This window comes from Calonectris borealis, chromosome 23, assembly GCF_964195595.1.
Source record: "Calonectris borealis chromosome 23, bCalBor7.hap1.2, whole genome shotgun sequence".
Classification (NCBI taxonomy): Eukaryota; Metazoa; Chordata; class Aves; order Procellariiformes; family Procellariidae; genus Calonectris; species Calonectris borealis.
Genome location: NC_134334.1, coordinates 9,610,885 through 9,627,331, shown reverse-complemented (window position 1 = coordinate 9,627,331; position 16,447 = coordinate 9,610,885). Strand labels below are relative to the sequence as shown.

Genomic DNA, 16,447 nt, shown 5'->3' with positions numbered 1-16,447 from the left:
TGGTGATGCCACTAAGAAAGCAGAACTTCTTATAAGAAGAATTTAGCAAAGGGCTTGAAGGTGGTCAGGAATGCAGTGTAAGGACTCGGTGCTGATTATCAGATTTTTGTCAAAACAAGTACTACAAGCACTTTGCACACTTTGTTACTTTATCTGTAAAGTAACAAAAATCTGTGCTTAACTTAAAATAACAATATAGCCTTCATGATTGTAACAAGTTGGCATGTTTCTAGCTACTAACTTATTTCTGGTTAGAGCAAATGTATATATTTATCTAACATAACAATATTTTTCTTGGATTATTTGGTTATTCAAATTCTAAAGTGTTCCGTATTTTTCTTTATACTTTTGCTTTTTCAGCCACATTCCTTATACTATTTTTTCCAAGTTAAAAAAATAAAATACATCTAGACCACAGTTGCAGCATTTCCTAGCAAATTTGCTAATGCTGTCTTCAGTTACATAACCTACAGTGGGAAGGGAAGTATGGCACCAGACAGCTTTCCAGTATTAATCAATTCTTTTCTATTGATCAGGGTTAGCTTTGAAACAATGAGTGACCTGGAAGAAAAGAAGCTTGGTATTCCAGTGCTTTTTTTTTTTTTTTTTAATTAAGCCAGTATGTTTTGAAATTATTCTCCTCCTTTTTTAGGAAAATTACTTTTTTAATTTTCCTGAAAAATAAGTTAAAAGTTATTAAGTTCCTATTGAAATATTACTTTCCTTGCAGAAATATTTTATTGTATTAGGGTTTTCCAAAACTTTTTTAGAATGTTCTCTTTTGAATCGCAGAACTGTTTAAATGCTTCTGCGTAGAAGATGCAGAGAAAATTTGGTGATGGCTGTTTTAGGGAAGAGCTTTGAGATAAATAGATTTGGAGGTTATGTTCCAAAATAGGAAGGGGATGAATTCCTGCAGAATAGGAGAATAGAGACTGTTTTGCAGAGTGAAACAAGTGCTTTTCTTTTTTATTTGCTTAAGTGACCTATTTTGTGGTTTAGAATTGTCCTGAGAGCAAACTCAATGAGTTACTGACTGCCTTACCTATATCAAAGTGTTTGGGTTTGCTGTCTCACTTAAATCTGGATGACTTTTATTCACATGAATAATCCTTTCTTGAATTCCTTTGTGTTACCTCACGTTAAGTCACGGGTTTACCAGACACTGTTGCTCTTTCTATGGTTTCCTTACCCTCCTGTGCAATCTCCTACTTCATTTTTTGTTTTATAATTGGAGACTCCGGCTTCTATGGTGGATACAAAGTAAAGTCAACCATTGACTTTCAGTGTATTCTTATTTTGTTTACCTCTAGCCTGAATCATGTCTTAATTTAGTGAAGGCTCTAAGTTCTCCTTGTAATGGGAGTCTTCCATACCTCTTAATCATTTTTACTGCCTTTCTCTAGATGTTTTCTTTTTATTCTTCATCTTTTCAAAACCATTTGAACAACATTATTTGTATTGATACTGTATCATTAATGGTCCTAAACTTTTTTAGTGCTTGTTTTTATTACAATTTACTATAATTTTGCATCGACCATTTATATTACTTGAATTATTTGCAGGGAGTGTCTTACACTGAGGGCCTGTCTACAGATGCCCTGTGTAATTTATTATGCAGTGATAAACAAGCACGTTTAACTTAACTTCAGGTGTGTGCATGCAAAGTTTTGATAGCTGGTTTGTTTATGGGAAGAGATGCAGACTCCATTTGTGTGTGTGTGGCTGAGACCTGTTTTCTTTAATTGTGAGAACTCCTTTGTAAGGTAATTTGTGTTTGTAAAGTCTTTCTGAAGATTCTCATGTCACTGGACTACGAAACTGCAAAACGGCAAAGTAATTTTATATTCCACGTATTAACTATTTAGTACGTTTTCCAAATGAACAAAAAGGAAAAACAGTTGTCAGAGCGGACTGTATTTATTTTTTTTAATCTGTCAAAACTTCAAATTTGTTTTGTTCAAAGCTCTTGGCAGGAATAACAGTTTGACAGGAATGACTTTCTTCTGAAGACTTCTCACTGGCCTACACTTGCTGTGTCGAGTTCCTCAAGGAAATGTTATAGCAGTCTAAGTTTTACCTGGATTTAACAGTTATTGAAATAAGACTCACTGGTATTTCAACATTTGTAGCTAAGAAATTAGATAATGTCTGACCATCATATATTCAGTAGCAAATATTTACTTACCTTTTATACACTTTTTCCCCTGGACTAAGCAAGTACAATATTTATTTGGATCACCAGTGCATGTAAGTTATTTAGGATGGAACTTTCAGAAGCACTTAGGAGCTTACCAGGGTTGCTGTTGAGAGTTAATTTTGTTGTCACACTTTCTATCAGAGTTCTGCAAGAGCATTTGATAGACTATGATTAATGCTTTAGAACTTCAAAGAGGCAGTATTATTAATGTGATGATTGACATAAAATTACTCTAGTGAGAGTATTATAATATCTGAAAATTTATCATCTGGATTCTTATTACTGCAAAATGCCATGGAAATAGGTAGTCAGCTGTACATCTATTCTAGCTTGCATTGAGAGCCTCACTTGAGTCTAGTCAAATATGAATCTTGTTTTGTTTGGCAGTCCATAAGAAAATTTGATTCTTGAATGGGAAAGACCTAGTGTTTCTGAAAGTGACTTGATTCATATAAATTTTGGTAAACTCTCTCGTGCATCACCATTATTCAGAGCCAAGTCCAATGCAAACTTCCGTATTTTGCTGCCAGTAAAATTGGAAACTAAGTTTCTGGATAGTAAACTCTGGTATAAAGCAGCTCAACTGCAACGATAGCTGAACTCTCTTTAACAGTAAGTTTGTATCAGAATATTAAAATACACACCTTTGCGATAGAGTCATACTCTTAAAAGGAAACTTCTGTGATAATTGCTGCCAAATGTTAGAGTTGTCTTGGGCTTTTACCAAGGAGTAGGTCATACTAAGTTTCAGTGAAATGAGTAAAAAATTGACTTTGCAGCAAAGTGTTTTATTTCAAGTTGCAGGTAAAGAGCAAAGAGTCCAGTGTTTCAGATCTTACGGACCCTTGTCAGGGATTGCAAAAGCAAAGCGGACTTTGTGCTGAAACTTCACTCATAGCTACCAAATCCTTAACTGTTAAGTGTCAGCCTCCAGTCTCTCCACTCTCATATACCAGAGCTATTTTTTTTCTGGTTCCTTGCCTGCAAATGAAGATGTCCAAGTTACTTTTCAGTGACGTTTTATTTGACATTTTATGGTATGAAAAGATGTGTGCAAAAAACTTCTGCAACTTTAAAGTCTAATTTGATATAAACAGGTTAATCTTGAATGCAACAGTTAACTGAGCAGAAGACAAATACATTTGTGCTCTGACTGGGATTTGTTTTCACTTTATTTGAAAAATGGAGGAAGTTGCCATTCCCTGGAGTGACTTTATGAGCCTATTGACCTTTCTTGATTTCATAAATTAAGCAGATACCAGTTTGCTGTCGTCTGGATGGGGCAAGCTATAAATTTAGTAACTTCTGTTGTCGGTTCTGTTAACATGAGCACCAACTGTTGCTGTTGTCCTGTAGTACTCTCTTCTACATCTTGAGAAATGCACTGATTGGGCAACTGGAGCATTACAGTTAGAGTTCCTTTGGAATATAATTCAGTATATCCTCTGTTATCAGAGAAGACTGAAAAGTATTTTTCTAAGAAAATATTAATCGGCTGCAGCTGAAATGAATGAAGCACCTGGTTTCACACAGAAAGCTAAGCAAATCTTTCAGAATTTCTCAGCAGATAAAACTGATTTGGGGACTATATTGTACATTAAAATAATGAGTTTACATAATGTTTACCCTCCTTCTTTATCTACTTTTATGTATTAGAAAGTAGTGATATTTTGCCATATGACCTTGGATTGTCACTCTGAAGTTGGAAGGAGTGAGTCTTTCCAAATTTAACAGATGCAGAGAAGCAAAATTTTCATGCCTGCAGATGTGTCGTGACAGTAGCTGCTTATTAATAATTAAAGATGTTCCTTGTTAGGTTGGAGACCCAGTTAATAAAATGCTATAATCTTTTTAATGGGGACTAATGGAAACACACTATGTATTTACTATAGTAGGTGGTTGATAATTCCATTTTTATTATCTCTGCTTAAGTTGTTAATCATGTTGTTTGTCTTACCTTGTACAAATATGAGTGCATGTCATTTGACATAGATTGTTTTTACATCTCTGTTCTTAGTATCTGAGCAAAAAGCTCAGGGAAATTAATAATGCTATGCTTGCAGTAAATAACAGCCTTTAAAACTGTACAGAAAAAAGAAATATTGTTTAAGGCAAGCTTGAATTGCATGCCAAAACTGATGCCTTGGCACTTTGGAGTGCGCTGCTAAAAGGAGGGCAATAAGGGAGTGTGCGCTATGGGAAATACTACTGAATACGTTTTCCAAAGTAATTTTCAATTTTTGAAATGCAAGATACGAATCTATTGCAAATCTATTGGATTGCTGCTGATAACATTAAAAGAAAATTTCATCAACGAAAATGTGTGCCGTATGTGTTTTTCCCCATTGAATCCCCCAAAGTAAAGATTACCTCTGCAAGTTGTACTGAAGAAAAAAAAGAGAATAAGAAGGTTAAAGGAAAGAAAACTGGAAATGTATGGCAAGAAAGTGGATGAAATACGTTGTAAAACAGAAGGGGGTGGTTTTACTGAGAATATTTTACTGTTTTGTTGGAGAACAATTTCTGACAAATGACATGTGGGTATGGTAAACAAAAGGATTCAGTTGGGTAAAAATGAATAACAGAGGACAAATTTGAGTGAATGTAAATAAAAAATGTTGAGTGTGACCTTGTAGCAGTTCTGAGGGGTTTAATTTTATCCTTGGGAGATTTAATCTGATGGTAGCAGCATGTCTGGATCCTACATCTGTGAGAGGCTTTGCTTTTGTTTCCTCAGTGTTAGAGACTCCTGTTACAGTACTCCCAGTGCTCTGGTTAGAAACAAAGGCGGTCCTGTTTCCTGGGAATTGTAGCCCTTGTACAGCTGCATTCTCCAAGTAAAGCCATAGCCCATGTCTGGACAAACGTTTGGATAAACTGCACTTTTTTGGTCTTCCATGCAATTGCAGCTTTTCACTAACCTTTCAAGAGTTCTGTTTGGCATGGTGGAGCAAAATTGCTTTTGATAGCAGAACACCACTTTTATCAGGAGAATATGAAGGGCATTAGCTTTTGGGTCTGCATGTGGACTCAGCAGTCCCTTTTTTTTTTCTTTTTTTAAATGTCACTTATTGGTATGACCACTACTGAATTTGAACATATGCAGTTTGTCAAACAGCAGAATAAAATGGCAGGTGAAGTCATAAGTAGTTACCTTTAAAGATAACTTAGCTAAAAAACCCAGATATTTTTGATCTAGCACTCTCAAATGTTTAGTGATCCAACTAGGGCCATGACAAATATTTGGGTTATTTATTACAGGTAAAGGCAGACTGTTCTAATAGTGATAATTTTAAACTTTGTGGTACAAGTAGTCATGTGAGGTCTTTCCTTTGCATTATCTTGCAAATGATGCTGTCAAAACGCATGTTATCTCTTAATCATCTGAGTGTAGCTTCATTTCAGGGTCAGAAAAACACTTCAGGGAGAGCTATAGTGAATGTAGAAGCAACATTTTCTGGATTGAAGTTAAAGCTCCTATTCATTAAAGCAGAGATTTAAATTTTTACTAATTCTCTGTATTTAAATACAAAATTTGGATGCTCTATTTTTAACTGAATTGTACATAAAAACTGGCTAAATATAGAGAACACCAGTTATTTCTGGAAAATCTGTAGACCAGCTGTCATTACTTTTGCTGCTTCTTTTGTTTTAATACTTAGCAAAATAAAAGCTAATGGAATATAACTACAGAGAAGAATGTTTATCATGTTTTCTGTAGTGGGTTGGCTGTATTAATGGTAGCTGTGGTTAGCTATCAAGTAACTTGCTAGGAATTTGTAGTGAATGGTGGGAGGTTGTGTTATTAGGGAGAGTAGGAGGTGGAAATACACAACTATGTTGAGTGATTGAGAAATTCTAGAGCAAGTCTGATTACATATTTGTGTACTCTGTATCTGCTGTTTTAGAAATATTGGCATAGAGGCAGAAATAACATTTTTAAATCTTGCTAAGATAAAAGCTCTATGTTTAGTTATTTACACTTAATTGTTTCATCACAGCTCTTGTGTGGGTTAAAATTGCATAGAATTAAACCCAGTGGATGTTTGTGTGCCATACTTTGTAATTGTTAGGTGACATTCTGTACTACTTAAGTCATTATGAATGAGTAAGTCTTCTAGTCTATAAACGTAAGACTTCCTATGGTTTATACTCGGGTTAGTCAGAAGGCATAACATATTAAGGATTTGAATGAGATGCTGCAAATCTGGATGGCATACTATTGCAAAAAGAAAACATAAACTACTTTTTGTGCCGCTTTCTGTTACAGAGGGTGATGGTACATAATTTAATCTACAAAACGTGAAGTGTATGAAGAAGACGGGAGACAATTCCTGTTTCAATTTTTGTGGGCTGGCGTAATACCACACGTTTAAGATAGGCTTCCCACTTGTAGGATTTTTCAGCCTAAATGTTTTTTTTTATCTGTTCATCTGAATTTTGTGAATAGCTTCAGCTAAGCTTTTCTGGGCTCATGAAGAACTCCATATAATGGCGATATATTCCCTTTTGCTTCTTGCAAACTGTTGCATCATTTCTTTATGTTGGCATGGCATACCCTATGATGCCATGCTGACATTTCTTGTACTGATTATTATATAATTTTAGAAGTTTGTGGTGAGATACAGTAACATGATCTTCAGTGCTATCATTAAGCACTGGCACTTTGCCAAACATTTGCAGAAATTGGTGTTTTAAATAGCCCAGCTCAGAATTTTCTTACACTTTCCATGGCAACAAGTTCATCTGTTATGCAAATATCATGTTAACAGTCTCTGTAAATGCATTGCTCTATTTCTTCTCTGCAAAATGTGTATTTAGTGCTTGGTAAAAACCTATTTCAATGCACATATACAGTTAGGTGTATGTGCATCTGTCTTCAGGTGTATTGAAATATCTTCCCAAGGCGAGACTTTATTGCAACATTCATAATCTGGTTGGAAAATGCAGTGATTAAAATGCTACTATTTGTATGTGAAGTGATGGTTAATGTGTAGCAATATGTTTACACAACAGGCAGTTTGATATTAATAGAATTACTCTGAAGTATGTCTTCCATGCTTATTCTGTTCCTCTTTCTCCTGCTTCTACTGTGTACGCTTGAAAGTGTCTTTTTAAGGAAGAGGAGATGCAAGTTCTGCTGGAAAAAATTGCAGAAGAACCTTTGCTCACTGAATTTGCTTTTATTTTTGATGTCAAGCAGCCCTTTATCTCTGCTGCTGCTGTTCGTGGTCATTGAGTTTCGAATTATAGCGAAGGAAAATATATTATCTAGAACAAAGGGGCATGCAATTTCTCTTCAGAGACTTGCTTCTATAACTTTTGCTTTTGAAAGATCCCTCCTGGAGACCTTCGGTATCACTTGACACATGTGAACCTGTTGCAGGACAGACTGTGTACAGGCACTACTTCTGCCTCTCCTACCTGCCTGTGGTTGAAAGGATGTGGAGAGCTGAACTATAAGACACGGGTGGTCAGCCCCTGGCATTTCAGTTACACGGGATCACAAGCAGTTCAAGTGCAGTGCCCTGCTGAGTCTTTGTCGTAAGAACAGTGGCGGGGTTGTGCTACGCACAAGGCCTGACAGACAATATGAGTTTCCAGTTGTGGGAGGAAGCAATCCAGCAGAGAATGGTGAGGCCAACATGGGCTGAATGTCCAGTTTTATAGTACAGGGATGGGACTTTGGCTATAGATAGTTTCCAAGATTTTTCCATTTTTTTCCAAAGCATATAGCTATATGTATTATGCCTCTCCACCTTTAAAATTATTTGATACATTAAGTTTGGGCAGATTGACAATACAGAACTAAGATCTTCTGTAGCTCTAAATTATTCTCATCGTTCTCAGGAGTCAAGTTAAAATCACATTGTGAAACAAGTCATGTCAATTTTAGTGTTTCATTTGCTTAACAGTACCTAAAATTATGCCTACATAAACTAGTTGTATCTGATAACTTTATAATGATATTGCAAGAAAAATGCCCCACCAATTATTTATAATAATGATGGATTGAGGAAAACAGGGTAATAAAGGCATTTAAATGTTGTCTTTTTCTGCACATTTTCATACATACTGGACAGCATTGTTGAAATAGGTGTCTTAATGATACTGTGTATGTAGCCATTCAGATTTAATTGATACCCCCTTTAATTAAATGTTTGTTTCAAAAATTGAGCTATGACTTGAATTTCGCCCTTAGAATTGCTGGAATGTGAATAAAAATGTGCTGCTTTTGTATCCTTTTTACATCTTTTTTTTAATATTCAGTTTTAGAAAGATTTAGTCTTGAAAATGGAAAAGTCAGTTAATGTTGTCATACTTAGTCTGTATTTTTGAATCAGAGAGATAGGCACCTTCCTACTTAGGGGAAGGATTTTGTCAGAGGATGTTAGAAAGGGTTGTGTGTGTGTGTGCACACCAACAAGTGGGATGCATCTCTATAGCCAAACTGGAAAATCCTTCTAGTATAGCATACCTTACACTAACAATAAAATAAAAATAAAAACAACTTCTGGCTTGATTCATACTAATTCAGTCTGTGAAAAAAAAATCTACCACCAAAGCTGTTCTATGGCAGCACTTGAATAGCTGAGCCTTGGGCTCTTGGGAGGCATCCTGTTGGGTTCTGCAGTAATTTTTCTTGCTAGTACAAGAGCATTTTTCCCCAAAGCATTTGGTAGGCAGTGGTTTCATGTTTTGTTTTGGTTTAAGTTGGAAGCTTTTGAGTTCAAAAGACATTCCCTCCCCAAGTAATAATGTATGTGTGTGTTCAGAAGTACACTTCAGAGTTTTTCAGCTAAACTTGCTCTAATCAAGTTTCAAAGCAATATTTAAATACAAGTAGTTAAAAGGAACTTCGGTATATTGTTGTATTAACAGTAATATTACATAAGAAATACTGGAAGTTGATGTCATAATATTTAAGTAACTTTGTGTTAATAAAGCAGAATTGTTGAGGTGTTTTCTTTCAAGGTTGACATCTTTTGTATTCCTAGCCTAATATTTACTAGTTTTGTGACTTATCCCTACTATTTTTACTCTCGTTTCCTCTTTCTCCAATAATTTGCAGTGTGACATTTTGAACAATGTAGTGGAATAACCTCACCTATCCTAGATCACTTAAAACTTTGGACAGCAATTTAAAAATGGTTTCATTACCATAGGCTATGAGATGGTGGATGCTGTGAGTCAAGTATTCTTTGATGCAGTAATGTGATGGAGGTGCTTAACATGCAGCCCCTCTTCCAAAACGAATAACTATGCAATGAACCTGTAGTATATGCTTTGAAATGCGGCTGTTGGCTTAGATCTTTAAATCGCAGAACCTTGTGGGTTCGCGGTCATGTTTTTAGCAAATTTCTGTAATCCCCATGATTATACAAATAATCTTCATATACATATATTTTTATATATATATATAAGACATGTCATACCTACCAGTTTTCCCTAAATGTTAAGAGTTCTTAGCTGTTCTCAGTTGACTGTAAGCAGCTCTTAACACACAGGTACGTGGCTGTTTATTTAGCCAAGTGATTTGTGATTTGGCTTTGCTGTCTGAACAGGTGCTGGTAGATAACAATGAAAGGTTTTGTAAACATGATTTCACTATGTAATGAATGGTGGCTAATGGTAGAATAAAAAAAAAAATCAGAAAGCAAAGTGAAGACACTTAAATGCTAACAGAGGAAAATGTATTAAAATAACAGCCTTAGTATTCACATCTTCATAATGGGCATTTTGAATTCAATACCTTTTTTTTTTTGGGTGCTTAGTTACTTTACTGTTTAATCAATTCCATTTGTTAAATAGGTAATGTCTTTAACGTTTATGCTGTGACATTCAGTTGGACAAGATTCTAAGAAGTCACTGCAACGTGCTTCTGCATTTTTTCATGCTCCTCCAGCTAACATAACTTGGATTAAATTTTTTGGAGCAATTTATGCTGTTATTTTGGATACAGCTTTTTTGTGTGTAAGAGGCATTCATTTTTTGTAGCCTGTCTTCCAGGTCAAACTACTAGTCAGATTTTTACAGATGCTTGAAAGTTTAAGGAATTTACTTTGAAAATCATAACATTTACCAGTATTCTGGATACAGGAACTGAGGAATTCTGGTACACAGCAAACTGTTTCTCAAATTGAAAACCAAGTTGCATCAGTATTTTGGAATTCATTGATCAGAATAATGTAGAAATGGTCATGCAGTTGACTTCTGCTGGATTTTCTGTAAGGATTTTTTTTTAGCTTGTATATACACTTAATCTTTATTTCATTCTCTCCAATGCCAAAATACTGACTTCCCCCCCACCCCCACTAGGACAAAAAAAAATCAAAAGTTGATTTGTAGAATAGTAGCAACTACTGCGTGGGATTGATGCAAACTTTCACTAATCTGAACCAGTCCCAAAGGCATTTGACTAGCGAGTTTATATTATTACACTGTAATTCGCATCATGAAACTGTGATGATCACTGTTTGTCAGAGTATAACATGCAAATTTGTCCTTTTCCCTTTAGCCATACCCTTTCAAGGTGGCTGTGCTCATCTGTACTCTAAGAATACTTTTCAAGGGGTCTCTGAGGTAGCTTCTCCACTGTTTTCCAGGAGACTTGGGATTTGGACGGGTATCTGTGGTACTTTTAAGCAACAGTATGGAGCCCTTATGGAGTAGATATGTTACTGGGCTGCAGTTAGTTGTTGACTATAAATTTCAAAGGATTACCGGAAACTCATACCGGTAATTCTTTTCCCTTATTAACCCAAGATTTTTGGGGAGGCAAATGTCTATCTTTCATATTTCTTGTAAGTGATCAAAACAGTGTTTCAGATCAGATGTGAGTATCCTTCTTACTTTATGATCTTAACTGTGAACGTTTGGTGCTGCATTTAAAGGTTATTAAAGATAATAGCATCTTGTACAACTTAGCAATATTTAATTATAGAATTCAGCCCCAAGTATATGGAAAGACTGTGTTTAACTTCTTCCCTGCAGGCATCTGAGTATGCTTATCGCATCCCACCAGAAATAACTCAGTGGTTTTACAGTTGCATTGGTATTTTGGTTAACAGCAAAAATACGAGCACAGATAACTGTAGGTTGTTTTGGGATGTCTTGGTTTGATAATAAAATGAAGTATGGGCAAATAAAGATTATTTCTCTCTTTTAAATTCTTGCTCTGTTGTCATCTGAACTCCTGTGAAATAAGTGGGACTACAGCATAAATATCAGCCGATTATCTGGACATTGGCAGTAGTATGAGATCTCCTGTGCCTATTGTAATGTTTCTGCAAATTGTTATATAGGTATTGTAAAGGCAGATAATGCTCCTGCTGACCTATCTACAATGTAAGTGAAGGAAAGGGGAGAAAAAAGAATCATATTTAAAAATTAAGTTGCAAGACAAATTGATGCATTCCTCTTTTGATCTTTGTCACTAGACAAGTAGCTACTTTCCATCTGTTTCTTTCATTCATTTTCTTTTGCATCTTTCTTTTGCAGTTCTTTTAATGCACATACACATATATTAAGTTCTGCCCTTCATTTATTCTTTTGTCATTGTTTCCATTTCACTTTCCCTGTGTTTCATTCCTGTATCTTTCTTGTTTAGACCAAGTGGAGGATCCAGCTGGCAGTAGCAGCCATGTAGGACCCTTCAGGAACCTGATGGTAAGTGCACGTGTGTACTTATACTCAGGCTTCCACCAGGTTCTGTATTCTGAGGCATTTTCCCCCTCCTGCAGGCTTCTGTTAGTTCTTGACATCTTAAACTGTAAGAAAATCAAGCAACAGACCTTGGGCTACTCATTGATATCCTTTATATCAGATAGTAGGTTGTGTTTTTCGTTGAAAATCTGCAGGAAGATGATGATGCAAATCATTCAGGTTTACATGGATTTAAAAAGCACTTTGAGAACTCATGGAGGAAAGTCTATCATCATGGAGGAAAGTCTATCAGAAGCTATTACATATCTTCAGAAGTTCCTGTACTCTAGACACGTGAAAGCTGGGAGAGCATACCAATGAAGTATCAGTTTACTATTACTCTATTCTTAAATTCTCTTCCTGGGCATCTGGCTATTGAACATTCAGGGCCATGAAATGGATGCATCTGGGACAGTCATGGCCATGCTTGAGTATAGTGGATTCTTTTAACCTTTACAGAGAAAGCTGCAACCTAGTAAATGAACAAACTAAAGCTGGTAAAAGGAAAACATCAAAAAATCTGGTGGTATCTCTAATTGATGTGTGTCAGAAATTGATCTGACACATCTAAAATTTTGTATGTATGCAAGCAATTTGGCTCGCTATTCTGAGTAAGGGCAAGTAGGTGCTAGATGAATCTTCTCTTCAAATGTGTTTATGCTTAAAGGCCAAGAACTTGAAACATTTCCAACTATATAAGTGAGCAGGTTGCATTGTGAGCAGGTTTGGTTTTTTGGTTTTTTTGGGTTTGTTTTTTTTTTTTAGGAGTATGGCAAGAGAACTTGCAAATGATCTTCTTTCCATCAATAGCATGAGGAAGTATGTGACTTAAGTAACTCAATTTTGGGTACAAATCCTCCTATTCTAGTGATTTCCCAGATTATAATTGGATTTGAGGTACTATAAATTTTATATTCTATAAATGGACAACACTTTGGAAAACCTATGCACACTTTAGCACATATGAGTGATTTTTGTTGTTGCTTTTACATACTTCACCTCACACTTTAAAGAACACAATATATTTCTAATCTTGTTATAAGAAAGAATTAATTGGGTCTTGGTTTGAAGGCTTTTGCAGTAACCTGTCATTGTGCTGTGAAATTCAGTGCTGCTGTAGGATTAGATGTAGAATTGCCCAGTGACTTCCTCTGCAATACCATCATGTGCTGCACCACCCAGTAAAATATTGTCTGTAACCATGGCCAAGTTGGGCACAGATGAGAGGTCCACAGATGATGTGGACCAATCTTTTTCTTCTTGTTTCCAGTTTCACCTGTAGAGGTGAGAGAGGAATCTAGAATTTTGTCATTTAAGTCAAGGTACTGATGTTGGTCTTCAAATGATAAGCAGTCTGCAAAAAAGTTGATAGCTCTTAAAGGGTTCTAGCAAATAAATACATTTTGTTACGTCGCTCCTAAGGTGTGTTGTGATGCATGTTTGATTCCGTAGGAATGTATTGAAATTTTACATTTAGACCTTTTACCTAGAAATGGAACTGTTTGTTGATTGTGTTACTGTACACTTCAAGAGTGATTTCAGGTGACTTGGCAAATATTTCTGAAAACTTATTTGAAATCCTTCATACTTAGATCTTGGTACTACCAGTTGTAATTACAAACATTAGAGGGTGCTGAAAATACAAAATTATGTTCAAATTGGACATTCAGTAGCCTGTCAGGTAAAGATGCACTTAAACTCCTTATGCCTGTGTGAACACTAAAATATATGCTAAATCTTCTGACAACTTGTGTGTGTTTGGTAAACAATACAATTGAATATTGTACTGTCAAATAAACCAGCGTTGGTTCATTATGGCAGGTTTAGACACAGGGATTGTCACAGTATTTGAGGATATTATGAGGTAATTGCTAGTTCACTAGCAGGGTGCATGTGTATTTTACAAATGTGACAAAAATTCATTCTGAGTGACTGTTGTCAGTTTCTCAAACCAAAAAATGTGAAATTGGAATAAGAAAATAAAAAAAGGATAATTACATACATGAAACTGAAACACACCGGAATTTGGGGAGAGCCTGTGAAATGTGAGGTCCTTGAGAGGAAATACAGATAATTATTTAGATAGAATAGAATGTTCAAATAAAAACAAGCATTTCCTTTTAAAGCTGACCTGTCTCTGATCTGTTCTATTGGAGGGGGTGCATACTTGGAAATTTTCAGTTTGAATAGAGAAACATTTTTTAAAAGGCATTTCAGTTTCTTGGCTCAAGATGTGAAAAATATTTTTGAGGAAAAAGAAGAGGAACTTGTTGACTGTGATTTGGAAGAATGTGCTTCTAAATAAGAAATGTATTTAGAGCTATGATGCACACTTCTGATTAGAGGGAAGGGTCAGTGCATTAAAAAGTAGCATTTTGTGTGTTAGAGGGAGCAAAGGAGGAATTTCGATTGCTGCTTCTGACAATTCTTGTTCCTAAGAGGCGGTGTATAGAAGTGTGATGTTTCAGAGGAGACTGGTGTCTCAACTGCAGTGTTATATGTAAAATAACCATTCTGTATGGTCTTTGCAATGAATTGAATTGGAAAACCTGAAAGTTTCATTTGTTATTACATGGTCCTTATCATAATTTCTATATATTATAGGACTGAATCTTTAAGACTAACGGAAAAAAAATAGCAGTATAACTCTGTAGTGCATTGGTAAATTAAGTTTTCAGTGTCTTTATATCTTGCGTCACTGATAAGGTCTTCGCATAATGCCATTTTGCCCTAATCTTCATTGTGTTCATCATCCTGTGCAACTAATACATGCTTCTTAATTTTGCTAACAGAAAGCATTAGCAAACTTGTTTGTGTCAGTGGACATGATGAAATACCTTTATATTTTACTGTTACCCAGTTCCATCTAATATGGTTTTACGGTCTTTGCCTCATTGGTCAAGATCATGCTGCTTTTAGTCTTCTCATAATGTTATTATTTCATTGCTTTTATTATAACACTCTTCAAGTCATTATTCAGAATGTTCACACAAGTAGAGAAGCCTCTATGGGTTTCTACTTCGTAAGGTCTTCCAATTAACATTAAGGATTAATAGTATATGAAGAAATTTCATATTTTCCATATACTTATATGAGATACAGTAATTCAATAGCCATATGAAGATACTGGGTAACTGTATGATGCAAGCTAGTTAACCCTGGACAATACATTTCTGTTATAGTCTATTTTTGCTTTGAAAGTGAGTAAAGTATTTTGGAGTCTTAGGTTTTTAGAAACTCATTGTTATCTTTACTTTTAATTTCTTCTGGGCTCTAGAAACTTACTGCGTTATCTGAATGCTGTCCTTTTTCCTGATCTGTCATTTGTGTTCCTCAGGAAAATAGGGTTTCTACAGAAGTGTGTTATATTCCAAAGCTGGGTGGTTTAATTCTGCCACTCAAATATGAAAAATAAAAAGTGTTGAACAGGAATAATAAATGTTGGTTTTTTCTCCCCAGGAAAGAAAAAGACTCACGAAGGTAAAAACAAGGGAAAGAAGGCAGCGGATACAAAACAGAAAAAGGCTGATTTGGATTCTACTTCTGCAGATATGAGGGATTCTAAAGAGGGTGAGTATCTTTTTTTTTTCCTTCTAACTGTCTTTTTGAATCAAAGGACACTTTTTGTCATGTTTGGTATGTTAGCATGTTATATTAGTGTAGCAAAGTGAACATGTTTATATTGTTTGCCCAAACTTTTTTATTAGTAAGGAACTTGGATATCAGAAGTATGTCATTAAACATGCAACTCTGACAACAGGAAAAACTAATGTACTGTAAAATTTAGACATAAACCCAAACTCTTAGAATAGAAGAGCAGAGAAAAGTCCTTACTCTAAAATAATGTCTTGGGAGCTTACTTATACAGTCATTATTTATTGCTATTTAACAGAAGTCAGTGTCAAGGGGGAAAAATACAGTATTAATGCACCAACTCGCTAAGCATGCTGTTTGCCCTAAAGATTATCCACAAAGGTTGTTTATAAATTGGCTTGGCTTTTTTCGTATAGTGTGTATGTAAAAATGCCTTAGAGATGTTTTAAATATGTAGTTTTTTGTCTGTTTTATAAGAATGTAAAACTTGCCCCTGCTGTGTAACCGATAATGTTTAAAGCTCTGATTTCTTTCAAGCTTCTTTTCTTGAACTTCTTTTGACCCATAACTCTTCCATTCCTTCCCTCTGTCCCTTCTGCTTGCACAAGACATGTGCCACTGTTCCAGGCATCTTATGCCCCAGCTAGGGAATGGAGAGGAACTTCTTGCTCTATACATGTAACCACTTATCCAACATTGTGTGAATTGGCAGCAAAGTTATTTTCTTCAGCAATGGATATATCTGACAGCAGATAGGTAGGACTAGCATGCAGAGGTGTGAATAAAGAATCCATCCACACTAATAAATGAGATGCACACAGGCTCTGATTCAGAAGTGTAGGAGATAGCCATTCAGGCAATGGCTAAGAGAAAATCTGATGTAAAGAATGGAAAGTACTACGCCAGGTACAAGGTACACCTTGCTATGCATTACAGTACAAATCCAGA

The 16,447-nt window shown here is 35.5% G+C and overlaps 1 protein-coding gene across 7 annotated transcripts in view; it reads left to right on the top strand.

Annotated features, from left to right (window-relative positions):
• PRDM2 (PR/SET domain 2) overlaps positions 1-16,447 on the top strand; it is a 74,612-nt gene that overhangs the window by 35,169 nt on the left and 22,996 nt on the right. For 5 of the 7 annotated variants that reach the window (XR_012677101.1, XM_075172638.1, XM_075172637.1 and 2 more), the window contains one exon: positions 15,365-15,475. Coding sequence is in view for 6 of the 7 variants with exons in the window: in XM_075172638.1 (XP_075028739.1) it covers positions 15,365-15,475 (111 nt within the window). In the remaining variant the exon portion in view is untranslated. Of the gene's footprint in view, positions 1-11,810; positions 11,870-15,364; positions 15,476-16,447 lie in introns of all 7 variants that reach the window. The other 2 variants (XM_075172640.1, XM_075172642.1) reach the window with 1 other exon arrangement.